Source organism: Symphodus melops (assembly GCF_947650265.1).
Source record: "Symphodus melops genome assembly, chromosome: 2".
Classification (NCBI taxonomy): Eukaryota; Metazoa; Chordata; class Actinopteri; order Labriformes; family Labridae; genus Symphodus; species Symphodus melops.
The window spans coordinates 11,173,655-11,188,799 of record NC_136692.1 but is presented as its reverse complement, the minus strand read 5'-3'; the positions used below and the strand labels follow the sequence as shown (position 1 = coordinate 11,188,799).

Below are 15,145 nucleotides of genomic sequence, written 5' to 3'. Positions count from 1 at the left end.
ATGGACGAAATCATGAAACACAAGAAGAGGATGAGTAACCGGGATCACCCCTCTATGAGATCATCACCAGATCTCTAGCAGCATCTAGTGGAAAAAAAGTGTAATTGCATTTTCATTTCCTCACCATGATTTGGCAACTAGCCTATAAACAGAGTTTGGGGACAGAAACTGAAAGAGTATTTGTCTTTTGAAAAATGTTACCGAAACCCTATCAGTCAAAAGTGTGGACACACAACATTCACACTATTACCAATAATATATTATACTATACTGTAAGCTGTATCCAGGGCACAAATAGAAGTGTTTTTCTTTAGTTTTTAGTATTATTGTAGAATACTAGTAGTACACCTAGATATTAAAACAATGAAAATAAATCATCTAATTTAAGTTTTTCTTTTCGAAAGAAATTATTATGGGCATAGGAAAGACACATTTAAGCATATTCCTTTAGATCGAAATGTATTTAATGACAAGCATTTTAGTAAGCTGTGCCCAAACATTGAACTTGTATGGCCTTGAGTATAAATAATACTACTACTTTAGATTTAATGGGAGTAAACATTTAAATACAGCCAACTTTTACATCACTCTTTTAAGGCTGTTTGTAATAAGCCCTTGAACCATCAAGCATACAGGTAACTGCAGATCAACATAGGGGGTGCGAGAGGGGGTGCCAAGGGCATTAGTACAGAGGAGCTCACAATTTAAAAAAAACCCTTGGCTTGAAGCTGTGTTGTTTCCCACATCTTCAACTGATAAACTCCTTTGTGACATACTCCGAGTTGTTGCGGTTCAGATGAGGACACAGTGCTCCTCAGCTTGAAGTTCAAAGGAAATCGGAGCTCATTAAGCAACAGTTTCTTTATACAGTTCTGATCTTTGGCTCACGTGATCATCTACCGGCATGTTGGTTACATTCCCACGGATAGGTCTGCCTGTGTTGGGGTCCTGACGGTGAGTGGCACCACCTCCCTCCATCCACAGCCGGGCAGAGAGAGAGAGGCATGTTGCTGCTGATGTAGGCAGGACTAACTCAAAACAACTGTTGGGGAACAGGGCAGCATGTCAGGCCTCATCGACAACAAAGGTCGATGAAATAGCTTAATTACATGAACAGTTCCCGACATATATTTTTATTATTATTATTTGATTCTTCGTCCTTTTTAAATCTCGATGGCTGAAGCCCGACGTGGAGAGGAGAGAGAGGGTGAGCGCAGAGAGCAGCGGGACGTCCGGAGCAGGAGCCAGACAACAGGTAGTTACCGTTCTGAACGAGAGAAGCGGAAAAGTGTCACAACAAGTAAAGAATATGTTGTCAGCCAATCTTTTCTTATTTTCAAATTATCATGTTATGTAGACTTTAGAGAGCGGGGGAACTTTATAAAAAGCCTACATTCTTTATTTTTGCTTTCAATTAAAAAAAAAAAATCTTGCTTTGTGGCTACATCAAGTCTGCATTTATTGTTGACAAAGATGGGCTATTTTACAGCAGTGTGGTGATAAAAATCAATTTTTAAAAAAACGTTGCTATTTTGTGTTGATGCAATTTAGAAATACGCTAATCAAACCTATAGAGATCTGAATGAATGTCGGATAATTATTAATTGTTTTCTATGCATAAAAAGATTCATGCTTCAAAAATTAAATTTTCGATATGAGAATTCACTGCATTGATCAACTTTTGAAACAACCTTCCATTCAAATGTGTCTTTATTTTGTTTTGGCTGCTTTTGGTTCTTCTTCTGTTGTCATGGAATACAAAACGCAAATACAGTACAGCATGGAGAAGGGAGGCAATTCGGGGTCAAGTTAATTGATTGAAGTCATTCAGTTCAGTGTTGTTGTTTTTTTTTAAATCAGTGACAACAGGTAAAATCTGACAACCTGTCCATAATTGTTTGACTGTAACCATATTTAACTTTACATTCCACCTTGTACAGACAATACATTGTCTGTCATGTTGAGTCAGTTGTCTCATACACAAATGTTGAATTTTTTGTAAATCACAGGAAGTATATCCCTCTGTCAAGGTTTAGAGAAAACTGTCCCTCTTCATTCCCGCTCCTTGGTTTTCCTCGCAACACCTGGTTTGTCAACACTTACAGCTCAAAGTCTGCTGTGCCCTGCCCTGCTCTGCCCAGCTATCTACCCCCTCCATGCCCCCCGCCCCACACACACACACACACACACACACTCCCAAAAACCACACCCTGACCCCACCAGCTGTCTGGATGGGAATTTGTTGTACCAGTCTCTCGGGGGGGGGGGAAAGGCTGCTGTACTATACTAGTCTGCACAAGACCCTTTCAGAAAATATTTTTAACATAATGCATTCAATTATTGATTTTGCCCTCTGCATTGTGGATCCACATCATCCATCATTTTTCAGGTAGTTTCCACTGTGAATCATCAGTCTTCATGACAACATGTTATCTTCTCCTGCCGACATCATGTTAGTCATCAACAGCACCATAACAGTCTGTGTTTTTCAAGTGAGGGCAAATCTGCACTGTATACTCATCTTTTAACAACACAAATCTTGTGTTCATCCCCTCTGACACACTATGATTGTATTGAACTTGTCCCTGCCTGTTGGAAAACAACACTTTAAGTTTAAGTTGTAGAAAGTCTTAAGCCCACACTGTATCAGACAAAGTTGTGGTTGGTGTCGTGTGACACTTGGAGGCAGATTGTCAGTCTTTTTTTTTTTTGTGTCTTTTTTGTTCCTGCCCGTCTCCGCAGCAGCTGTGCTGTGTGAAGGCTGCTGCTCTGCTGAGTAATGTCAGCATGTGTTTAAGTGAGGGTGCAGCTGTGAGGGGAAACTGATCCTGCTGACTTCAGCAGCTTTCTCTCTCCTGTTTGTTTTGTCTTTTCAGGTGCTAATGACACACAAATACAAACAAGAGATAGATATGCTGATAGCAAACTTTATCCATGACTTCATCAGGTAGTCATCGTGTTGGTAATCTGGCATGGATTTCCACTTTCTTAAACTTTCCAAGTCTAGTCCAAGACTTGAAAAGTTTCTAAGGAGTGGGTTCAGCAGCTTGTTAAAAAATGAAGGAATAGCAATTTTAAGATTGAATCATTTTGGTCATTGCTGTTCGTTTATGGATATTGTGATTGGTTCACTACTTTACTTCTGTCCTTACTAATGTATCTCAACATGTTGATGTTATATTTGATCCAGATAACTATGGTCACCAAAGTATGAATTATAATCAATTGTAATACAATCACTATTAGTTTTTTGTCCAGCACAACTAGCAAAATACTTCTGTTTTAGATTCAAACATATTCAGTATTTGTTTGATTGACTGCAGCCAGAATAGATCAAGCTGTCAAACACTTATTTTCTCCAAAAATAGATTTGTTATCACTTCAGATTTCCTTTTAGCTTTCAACGTTCAACAGCATCAGATGACCTTTGTTATTAGCAAACATGCTCATTTAAAATGACTAATGTAGGAATTTTTAGCCACAAAGAAATTTGCATGTAATGATTGTCTTTGTGCACCTTTGACACTTCTGTGTAGAGTCTTGTAAAGTTGTCCTGACTCTGAGTCCAGTTTACATTGATGCCACATGTTGAGATTAGCTTGATGCCTTGATTAATTTTAAAAATTTAAAAGGAAGAAGATAGGCCAGTACACTTAATCACAACGTTTCAACCAGAATCAGAAGTCTGTATATCTACTTGTGTTTCTGCTTCACATCTTTATTTTAGCCAAACCAGTTGCCTACAAGTTTGCAGAGATACAGTCAAACATGTTATTATGCGGGTGATATGGCACACGGCATTGTGAGTTTTTCCTGTTGCCTTTTACTTAAAAGAGAAGAAGACTGTGACAGCAGTGTGTCGTGTGGCACACAAACTCTACTTCCTGAATGACCACATTCCAGTTCATCAGATTGGCCAGGTAGGCAGAAGAGCTGAGGTATTACAGGGCCCTCCCACTCTTTTATGTTGTCTGTTGTCTGTGGGTGTGTGACGGCTGGTTCAAGTGTTTGTCACACTCTTTAACACTTGACTTTACTTATGGACCAGGAGAGTGGAAAGATTCCTCAGATGTTGAAGACTTTTTGATTGCTCTTTTGATTTCTCCCAGGTAGGGACCTCATTGCACAACATATCACAACAGAGATATTCTGGAGAGGGCAACAACACTTAACAAACATATTGGTCCAATTAAAGTTAGTTGTTGCTGTTTTAGTCATGTCTCTTGGACTGTAATAATATTTAATAATTAATATGGAGAAATGGTTTGTGTGACTAAAGGAACATATTTATTGTTATGTAAACGTGCTCTATGTAATTTGAGGTGGTGTAGCGCTGAGGCGCTAACAGCTAACAGGTGTGACAGGTGTATTGGACTGGAAATGACATCACAGTTTCTGATGAGAGACAATGACAACAGAACTGCCTGGTTCATATCCTCCATAAGTACTCTTCTCTACATAGATTTCTATTTGTGATACATACTCACAAGCTTTTAATCAAGTCAAAGTGATGTGGAATTATGTTTTTTAATGAAATTAGAAATGAAACTATGAGGACAGTGCCGAATAGGACCCGAAATATTTGGATCCAGACTATTACTATTTGTAAATGATGTGAAATGAGATATGTGGAAACTTTTGAGATGTTAAAACAAGTAAATGCACTACCTTGCTTGGAACAACTTGTATACTTGGAAATACTTCGAATACTTGGAAACTATTCATTATGGATTGGAATCATATAAAGAGTCATTTAAGATCAACTGGTTCATCCAGATTTGATAACTGCTACAGCTAGCTAGGGTTAGGTTCTTGTATTTCAAGATCATAAAGTCCATTCTGAGCATCATTGCAACTATAGTGGAGAGTATAGTTTTGGCACATCTTTCCTTGTAAGGATACTTTACCCAACTTCTGAGTTAGTTCATCCACCTGTGCTTGCTTTGGTTGCTTATGTTGACAAAGCTTTTCTCATATTTTGCTTCTTTTCCACATTTATGCCATACAAAACAGCGACAGCAAATAACAGTGAGATTCAGCAGTGTAAGGATGTATAAAGTTTTGACACTCAAAAAAAGGCTGTTTCTTTAACATGCAAGTAATAATTTTGTCTATCATCAGGGAGGAGTTTTAGACATTAAACAAAACTATGTAGTATATGTAATCAATCTTGATTATGATTATCTGGTTTTCCTTTGTAGTCATGACGAATCATTAGTATTGTTTTCAGTCAGTTTCATAACAAGCTACTGTAAAACTCATGTTATGCCCCACCATAAGGCAGCCCTATAGGGCTAACAACAAACCACACATAGACCCCTATAAAACACTTAATACACAAAGACCAAAACAAATATAATGACAACAAAGACATACTTCAAACTAATGACATCAAACTCAATGACACACACACAGTCCCTGGTTGAGCAGCCCACTCCAAATGCCTCTTCTCGACTGAAGCCGTCACCGGCCTTTTAAGCTCTTGAGGCCAGGTGCGCCTCGTTGGGCAATTAGTGACTTCACCTGGGCTGGAGACTACAGAAAGGGAGAAGGGACAAACAGCACAGGGCAACATACAGCCATAACACTCATCACAGGAGCTTCTATAAGTGCAAGAAAACTTTGTTTTCTACTCATCACTATTAACACCAATCACCCTGTCTTTACAGATCACCCTGAAAGAACCAAGCCAGATCATTCACATTCAAGGTATGTCAGTTTACCTTCTGTATGGATTTCTTCTTTTTGCATTACTATGAAAAGTTATGGATCCACCAACTCTTGTAAAGTTTCCCTTAACTCGATATAATGCTGTGAACACAGCTCTACCCCTTTAACAGTCATTGTGCTGATGGTGATGTTGTGAATGGACCAAACAAAACACTGATCTGTGTTCACTGACTGACAGACAGAAGCTCAACACAAGGAGAAAAACATCATGCTGCACATTTGAGTGGATGTTTACAGACATTACAGAAAGCCTTGTCACTTACACTTGAAGGCCTCATAGAGATAAAGAAAATGTTTACATTTTTGATGGCTAACACACAATGCTTTTGACTACTTGTGTTCACAGCTAAGCTTATGAATTTAATAAACTACATAGTTAGGGGCTTTTAGCGTTTGTCTTTTCCCCAGGTCATTTATATCCCCTCCTCCCGCAGTCCTTAATTAGCAGCAACTGTGTTAATGATGTACCTGCCTCCACTGTCAGGAGAATTAGCCGTAGCTTTGGTGAAGAGACTGTAATGCACAGATTTGTTTGATCTCAACACCCCATTGAGGAATAAATATAAAGAAATGGGATCTTAACATTTTGATAATGCTGGTGTAAATTTAAGGATTAGTAAATAAGCTTCAATTTTGAGAGGTAAGCAGCTGCTCCTGTGTGTAGCTAAGGCGTTGTTTAAAAGAGTCGTCTTTGTTTACCTGGAATCAGTAACACCCACTGGGCACCATGATGGTGTAAGGTAGGTGGATTTCAACTGAGCACAAGAAATACAGCTGCAGTGTGTCATTATCCTGTTATAAACAACACTTAATTCTTAATGTTTACATTGCTCAAAGTATGTTTAGTGATGTAAACTTTAGTTTTCTGTAACCTAAAAGCTGGGCGTTTCTTTTTGTTTTAACTCATGACTACATTATGTTCATATCTCTGTAAGCATGCTGGCTCTCTTACACAGTTCTGCTGCATACTAAAATGCACTATGTAGTATCTCACACTATATCATAATATGAAAACAATAGGCTTAAAATCGAAAGCATAAGTAATTTTTATATCCTGTTGCTTTTCTTTAATTGTTTACTTTTATTATATGCATATCCCATGTTTTTACATCTCTTTGTGTTGTTACTCTCTTTTTAGTCCTCCTTTATCCTCCTTTAAAAGTCATTTATCTTTGAATAACTACAGAACAAACAGCATCTACATTGAGCATTTAGGTATTTGTGTTGCTTAGTGCAAACTTTTTAACAGTTGAGTCACCTCAACACTATGAAACTGTCTTTGTTATGTATGAGCCCCACACCTTAATGATTAATGTTAACTGATCTGATTTCTTTTCAGCCAAGGACCTCTGTCTTCTTTAAGAGCTGCTATCAAAAGAAGTAAGTTTGGACTGTTTCAATAACCAGCACAGCAAGGTTTAATCTGCTAAAGTTGTACGTTTAAATCTGACTTATAAGACTATAAATCAGAAATGTAGCATTATGTGGTTGGGGAGAATATTACTTTTCAGGTTAATTTTTTTTATATTTTTTTTCAGATATTATATTTAGTCACATAATTTTAGAAAACAGTAACACAATTGTATTGTGTGAACTCACAAATGGAAGAATCATAATGTAAAATATTTGTTCAAAGCTGGTGAATAATAAAATGCTCAACTTTGTGACTTCTTTCCCTTCAGCAAGAACAAACTCTCAGAGTGAACTTACCAGAGAACGAAGGTAATGTAGACAAAATAATTGATTATTGTTGTCAATTTTCTTTAATAATCCTGGCTGAAAGTCAGTATTTCACTGTGTTATTATTGTGAGACATACCACACACATTGATGCAGACATAGATTGAAACAGGCGACTGTAGGGGGATATCTTTGTTGCTAAAAAAAATGATATAAATATGACAATTATATCTTCTCATTTAATCTTAGAAAGAAGTGTAATTTTAAACAATGGATGGGTACTATGGGGTTTTAGATTTGTACCACTGAGGTGTATTGTTTTGTGTTTCAGGCGGCCAGAGATCACAATCGTCTCAGCAGAACCTCTGGCCAGCACCAGCTGGTTCTCAGGATCATCTGTGGTGTTCCCTCCTCCTCAGTCAGGCTGGTCTGCAGCCATTCAGACTGTTCCTCAGGTACAGTAGGCCCCGTCTTTTTTATCACTTAACATTCCTTGGTACTTAGACAGGCTGTTATGTTGTGATGGTACTAATGTGGCTATGAATAATTATTTTAGAACAAATACAATAAATACAATAAAATAATACGATACAATAAAATCATCTGAATATGGTTCCAAACTCATCCTGCGCTGAGCAACATGTAAAACTTTGGGGTGGAAATTTGTTAATCAAATCCCTTTTATTGTTTTCAGCTTTAAATATCTTCTGGACATAAATTGAATCGCCTCAAAAATAGCTATAGCCGTGTAATAAACTATCCTGACACACTGCCAGACATATTGTGCAGCGGTGTAAACAGTTCTCTTTTTCGTGACTTAGCCCCCACCATCCTATGACCAGGTGATTCAGGAGAAGACCCAGGAAGAGCACATCGTCAAGCCCACCGCAGCCCCCCGCAGGACCACTTGCACCACCACCAGCGCCACACAGACCGATCCAGTGAAGGAGGACACCACCAGTACTGTCCCACAGTGCAGTGCTGCTCCACAGACAGCAGGGAAAAGACCTGCTGGTGAGCCATACAAGTATCACCAGGGTGTCTGTTTGGAGCCCCTTGTGGACAAAGTGATAAAACTTATCTCTGTGGATTTTGTCCTATATGTGTTTGAGTAGTTTTTTTCTTTAAAAAAATAAAATAAATGATCATCTTTCTGTCCTTTTTAACTGTCAAATGCATCACAAAATGTCATCTCAGACTGTTCACACAGCATGCTGTCAATCAATTCATCTGACACCTACCCAGCGTTTTGAGGCATCAATAATAACAGTATAGTAATAATCAGTGTTCCCCCGTTGGTCTCATTTGCTTTTGTAGGTTTCAAAGAGCTATCAGTTTGAATTCCAGTCTGTTTCATTAGCAGCTAAAAACCCCTCACAGGAGCTTTAAGTATTAATTTTGATCTATAATTCTGTTACTTTTTTCTTTTTTTCAGGTAAAACACCAAAAAAACCACCAAGGCCATCACTGCCCAAACTTGTAGTTCAAGAATCAACCCCTGGGCCTGCTGGAAAACCTTTACCAACAAGCACTGCGGGCCGAAGTGACTCCAAGACAGATTTGAAACTAACGGATTCCACACAAAGATCTGTCATTGTACACTGGGATAATCCTAAAAATCCTATTCCTGCCCCTGCTGATGAAACCAATCCCACTTCTTCCAACTCAGACTGCAGTCAACGCCCTGTTCCACTTCCTCGTACAAAAAAACCAAACACAAGTGATACAGAAGAGGTAAAAGTTCAACCTTTGGTCAAGCTCAGTGAAAGCTGTGACGACATTCAATCTGATCCAGAAAAAGTCTCCTCAAATAGGTATTTAAAGGAGTTATTAGAGGTTTTTAGTGCTGATAACGAGTTTGACGAAAGCACTGACGTTGCTTTTCAATCAAAAGAGGCTTTACAAGGTGAAGATGCTGGTTGCGAAATGAGCAACAGCCACAGTCAACGTGATATCCGTGCAAGGATCCAGGCCTTTGAGAGCCAGAGTAGTGCTGAGGAGAGACCTGTTGAGCCCTCCAAACCAGAACCCAAACCCAGGAAGACAGTTAACAAACCTTCAGTAGCTGCTAAACCGTCTGTTGCTCCAAGACCTGAATTTAACCAGAGTACTGAAGGTGAATACCAAAATGTCACAACCACAAACACCCCCCAAACACCCCCGACACCAGCCCCGAAACCTCAGCCCCTAAAGAAACCAGTGGGTCAATCTGTCAGAGATGAACTGGAGACTATACACAACAATGCTGCAATCCCAAATAGATCACGTCGATCTGTACTGACAAGATCCGAATGCATCTATGAAGATGAACCGATTCCAGTTGCATCTCCTACACCTCCAGTGAGGCCTGTAAGGGAACCTTTGAAACTAAACCTCAACATAAACAACCACAACTCAGCCTCCATGACCAGAGAGAACGCGTACGTGGAAAACCCAACAAGTAAGTAGTACATTGATTTACTTGTCCACTGGTGGAAAAAACGGACATGAATCCTAATTTCCTATTAGGAGCTTAAATAATTTATTTTATCATATAAACAATCAAGAAAGAAATAACAAATGCATATTTAAGGCAACACATCTGTTGAAAGCAACTAGTATTTGGTATAAAGTCAAACTGTATATTTATTTTCCTATGCTCTTTCTTTCTTTTATAGAAAAGTAAAATTAGAAAAATGTTGGACCTGTTTGTGTATAAGGGCAGAGCTGGAGCATGAAGCGGTAAAAGCTTAGTTAGCTAAGAATAACAAAACTCATATTAAAACTGTTAGTGTTAGAAATTATCTGTAAGTTTTTGGCATAGACATGTTTATCTTCATCGTTTGCTAGGCTAACTGACCCACGGCTCAAGTGCTAATAATTATACCAGTTTGCTTCTTCTGACAAATATAAAAGCTTTACAGTCAGGTTTCCCTCTGTTCAGAATACAGCCCTGGCAAACCTCAGCCTAACGTTGACAGCAATGGAGGCTCATTCACCAGACAAAGTTTAACGAGGAGACCCACCACCATTAGGGTCCCCAGTAAAACAGATTCATGTGAGTCCATCTCCCGCAGATCTCCCTATGTTATTGTTGAGAAGTTTACTCTGAGAACATCATTTGAAAATGAAATGTTTAAATTGTGAAACACTTTTTTGTATAGTCGCTTAATATTTGAAATGTAGTACTTGTACTTGTAGTACTTTTCTTTGTCTTAATTGACGAAAAAAATTTTGAGTGTCCTTTTTTTTTTTTTTAAGAAATCTCTTCTCAGTTTCAGATGATTTCCAGGACAGCCCCCCTCCCCTCCCTGCTCAGAGGCCTGTCGGCTACGTAAATACTTCAGCGAAACAAAACCAAAGCGGGGGTAGGCTACAGGTCCTCCCCCTTCAGGTGATTTCTCTCAACACACTGAACAATCACAAACCTTCACAAAATTAGCAAATATTTATATTTTAACAACTATGCTTTGGTACATTCTGAGCTCAGAAAGTCTCTCTAAATCAGGTGTATCTTCTATGCCAGCTTTTGGCTTATAGTAATGGCTTCTTCTTTCCACAAACAAAGAAAGTATTGTAGCCCCAGGTAGACATTGCCTGCTGTTGAGCTGAAGTTAGCTGCAGCTGAATGCTGCGTGTTGCAGCCTGGTTTCTATGGTTACAAGTGTTGAAGTCTATGCTTTTGTCTTAGTGCTCATAAAACTGCATTTTTGAATTATTTTTCAGGAATCTTTCCAATCTAGGCAGGAGCCTTCTCCACCGACTCGGTAAGTGAAGGAGAGGCACATCTGTTTGTTAAAGTTTGCATGGCCTTGTGAAGATACACCTTAACTCGTCTTGATGGTGGTGTTGCACTTCAGGAGGCCAAGTACGAACAAATCACTTCCACCTCGCCCACCTCCAGCCAAAATTGGACCAGCAAGACCTCCCCCACCCAGCCCTCAGGCTTCAAGACAATCCCAGTTAGCATCCTGGGACGTTTCATCGAAACTCAAGTCACAGACGCCCCAAAGGACAGGAGCTGTCTTACCTCCGAGGCCCAGTCCTGGCCACCGTCTCTACAACGACTACACTGTGAGAAATCCCCAGTGCACAGTTTGTGGCTCTGTAGTCGTGCTTTAAAATACTTACTGAATGAGCTCCTGTGTTGTATTTGCTTTCTTTTGCCAGCTTCAGCTGCCTCATGGGATTGCATCCTTTGACTATAATGGGAGTTATACAGGAGAACTTTCATTTCAGGTATCTGAAGTGAAAGTTCAAATGCATAAAAGTGCAATGTTAATTGCCTGTAAAATTACTTAATATATGTAATAGATCTAGTTAAAGTTTCTATCTTTCTTGGTCCTTTTCAATAGAAAAATGAGGTGCTTTTGCTGCTAGAGGACATTGACCAAAATACATTTGAGTGCCAAGCTGGAGATGCGAAAGGAAGAGTCAACAAGTCTCGCATGAAGGTCATAACTCCGCTTTCCTCCATCTCACACGTGTCCTCACAGCAGGTAACTTGTCCTTACGTCATGAGAGTGTGCATGTCTCTGATATGTGAGACTTAACTTGTTCTTTGTGTCCAGTGGGCTCTGACGCATTAACCTGAAAGTGTCTTTGTGCTCTCCCTGTAGAGTGTCGTTTCAGCAGGATCAGGTGGATCTGGTCTAAAGGTGCAGGCTATTTACGACTTCCCTCCAGGTGAGAAATGTGTATTTTTTTCATTCAACCTGCAATATTTAAGGTGTAACCATTTTTAAAAAAAGATTAGGAACATTTCTTGAAACACTTAGTTGTTGATTATTTCTTTATTTTTAGGTTTATTTATACTGCCATAAACAGCTGTCGTGTCTGTTGTGCACAGGTGGTCCAGGTGAGCTGGCTCTGAAAGCAGGAGATGTAGTGACCATGGTGACGCAAGTGGACAGTGAGTGGTACAGCGGCACCTGTAGAGGATCAACTGGTTTCTTTCCCATTAATCATGCCAAAGTTCTGGTAAGTTTATATTCCTTCTTTATCACTTTATATACTACAAAGCTTTTATTCAGAGATGTTAACCAGGATTTATGATTTCTTGAATTAAATCAAAATGATTTTTATTTTTCCAATCAGTCAAATTCACCAAAACCTCCCACAAGGCCACCATCTATGAAGATCAGGTAGTCTTTTTTTTTTTTTTTACTTTTATTTTATAATGTGTGCATGCATGTGGAAGCTGCATAGCTGATCTAAGCTGATACTTTAAATTATTGTTCCCTCCCCTGAAGTGGCCCAAGATGTGTTGCAAGGTTCGACTTCGAGGGGGATAACAGTGATGAGCTGACATTCTCTGAGGGGGATGTGATCCAGCTGATGGAGATTGTAGAAGAGGAGTGGGCTCGGGGAAAAAAGGGCACCTCCACTGGAATATTTCCTCTGAGCTTTGTAGAGATCATTGAAGATCTGCCGCCACCCCCAAGTCCAAAGCAGACGCAGCCCATCAGGATACCTCTGCCCGGTAAGAAACACAAATAGAACCATTCTTTCTACTCTGTAGCTGATGAGGGTGAGGTAAATCTGAGATATACTTGTCTAAGTCTTAAAATGCGAGTATTTAAACTCCACCAACGTATTACCCTTCTTATCCATGTGCTGAAATAAAAGGAAAGCTGTCCAGCTTTCTAGAGCCTTTGTCCATCCGTTTCCCTTTTCGTTGGCTGACATTTCCCTCTGTGGCATGTCTGGAATTTGTACTTCTGTCCCGGTTTCATTAGAAAGCTGTTTACAAAACGTCTCTCCACAGTGACACCCACTGCAACAAAGGAGTATAAAAAAACAAGGTCCAGAAAAGTGTTTTAAAAATGTACGGTATGTTTTCACATTTAAAATGATTAAGTTTACCGTTAAATTAAATTCCATGATTTAAACAAATAATGAATAGGTTTTTGATTAATTGAAATCGTTTTCAATGATCTCAACAAACTTAACTGTCACAGAATGTCTTTTTTTTTAATTCTTCAATAAAAGGAGATTCAATTGTTTCAAAGGAATGATTTCATCTCCATATCTCACGTAAAATCTTGTCTCAGAAGTTTTTCGAATAACATCATGGTATAGAAAAACAGACAAATAATTTACGAGAAAGATTTCATTTGTTAAATGAGAATTTCTGCCATTTATCTTTAACATGCACATCACCTCATATTCTGAGTGTTAAGCTGTAGAAGATCTCTTCACTATTGTGAAACGTGGAGGCACTGCATATTAATACACCCATACTGAAATACTACAAATGTGTACTACTGATTAGATGGCATAGTACATAGACTACATGTTTTTGTAACCTGTACACCCTTTTTTTCCACAGGCATGGTGGCTTCCCAGAGTACACACCCTGAAGTTGTCAAACCTGCTCAGGTAGCTCATATTTGTAGAAGCATAATTTTCGATAAGAAGCTGATTTTGTTAAACAAGTGATCAGGATAATATTTTCTTTTTAGCCAAATATTACACATTTGTTGACATTGTGTATTGGAAGCTTCAAAAGCTTGACAAGTATTCCTGTTTTGCTCCCTCTGCAGGCCTCTCAGTCCAGTGGAGAGTGGGTGGTGGCTCTCTATGACTTTGCTGGGAATTCAGAAGGCGATTTGTCTTTCCACCAGGGCGATCGCATCCTCATCACCCAGCATATGGACGCAGAGTGGAGCTGTGGGCAGCTAAATGGCAGAGAGGGAATTTTCCCCAGAGCGTTTGTTGAGAGCAGCACAGGTATGAAGTTATCTAAGCACTGGTTTGTTTTTGATATTGACATCCTTTATCTAGTTTTTCAATCTTATACTTTTGTCAAACTGCACATTAAGGCGTCAGTCTCAACATGCTTCCTTGTGGTTTCGGGAACATGCATGAAAAATTATAACTGATAACTGTATAGTTGCCTTAAACTATAAACTGTGTATTTTTAATGCCTTCTTCCACAGGCCAGCAGTCTAACAACCAGCCGCCTGTAGCTGGTGTTGGTGGCAGAGCCCGCGCTCTGTTTAACTTCACATCACAATGTGATGAAGAGCTCTCTCTGAAGGTTGGGATTGATTTTTTTTTTGGCATCGTTTAAATTGCACACCTTCAGGGATAAAATGAATATGTTTTACATCTCTTGCTCCTTCTCTCTCTCAGGTGGGGGACATCATAACCAATGTGGAGTCTATGGATGAAGAATGGTTTCTTGGAGATCTGAGGGGCAAACGCGCCCTGGTCCCAAAGAACTATGTACAAGTGCTGTGAGAACATAGTGTGACTTTGAGAAGAGTCTTATGATCAAAGTTACAATAAAAGCAAAGGCTAGAAGTGAGCTGTGGAGATGGACCCTGGCAAACTAGCAGTCCAACATGTTTTCTTCACCTGCTGCCTTAACTTTAAGTGTATTTTATGTAATTTATTAAAAATAACTGATTTATGCTGACTGGAATATGAGAGATTCTAGATTTTGATGAGTATTTTCAAACTGATTTACATAGCCCCTTTTTTTATTCAACGCTGTCCAACTGCACCATCTAGTGGTTTCACAAGTTTTATCAGTTTTTTTACTGCACTTATCCACAATATCACAATTTAGTTTAATGTATGGGTCAAGACATTTTAAGAGGGTGAAAAAAAAGATTCTACCCCATTTCATTACAGTAGATTGAGATGTACTGTAATCACTGACAAATTTGATAAACCTTTTCTGTAAAGTTGGGTCTCCTAGGCAGTGTGTGGTATATTTCTGGAGTAGAGTTTGCATTGGTGGCCAATCA

At 39.1% G+C, this 15,145-nt stretch overlaps 1 protein-coding gene across 4 annotated transcripts; it reads left to right on the top strand.

Moving 5' to 3' along the window:
* Nucleotides 1-1,050: 1,050 nt before the first annotated feature.
* sh3d19 (SH3 domain containing 19) lies at nucleotides 1,051-14,811 on the top strand. Of its 4 annotated transcripts, none has more exons than XM_079338077.1 (21): nucleotides 1,051-1,255; nucleotides 5,670-5,709; nucleotides 7,070-7,110; nucleotides 7,413-7,452; nucleotides 7,741-7,864; nucleotides 8,252-8,423; nucleotides 8,845-9,849; nucleotides 10,333-10,446; nucleotides 10,664-10,782; nucleotides 11,115-11,155; nucleotides 11,249-11,462; nucleotides 11,559-11,627; nucleotides 11,744-11,887; nucleotides 12,008-12,074; nucleotides 12,238-12,368; nucleotides 12,486-12,532; nucleotides 12,641-12,870; nucleotides 13,720-13,769; nucleotides 13,934-14,120; nucleotides 14,330-14,430; nucleotides 14,526-14,811. In XM_079338077.1, the coding sequence occupies exons 1-21, from the start codon at nucleotides 1,174-1,176 to the stop codon at nucleotides 14,631-14,633; spliced, it is 3,126 nt and encodes a 1,041-aa protein (XP_079194203.1). In that variant the 5' UTR covers nucleotides 1,051-1,173; the 3' UTR covers nucleotides 14,634-14,811. The 4 variants fall into 4 exon arrangements, with proteins under 4 accessions (XP_079194203.1, XP_079194202.1, XP_079194201.1 ...); XM_079338076.1 differs by having other exon boundaries at nucleotides 8,231-8,423; nucleotides 10,670-10,782; XM_079338075.1 differs by having other exon boundaries at nucleotides 8,231-8,423.
* The last annotated feature ends 334 nt before the right edge of the window (nucleotides 14,812-15,145 follow it).

Coding starts and splice junctions, on each gene's coding strand:
- sh3d19 (XM_079338075.1), top strand. CDS start 1,174: ATGGCTGAAGCCCGACGTGGAGAGGAGAGAGAGGGTGAGCGCAGAGAG. Junction 12,369..12,485: donor TTAATCATGCCAAAGTTCTG/GTAAGTTTATAT, acceptor TTTTCCAATCAG/TCAAATTCACCAAAACCTCC. Junction 12,871..13,719: donor CATCAGGATACCTCTGCCCG/GTAAGAAACACA, acceptor TTTTTTCCACAG/GCATGGTGGCTTCCCAGAGT.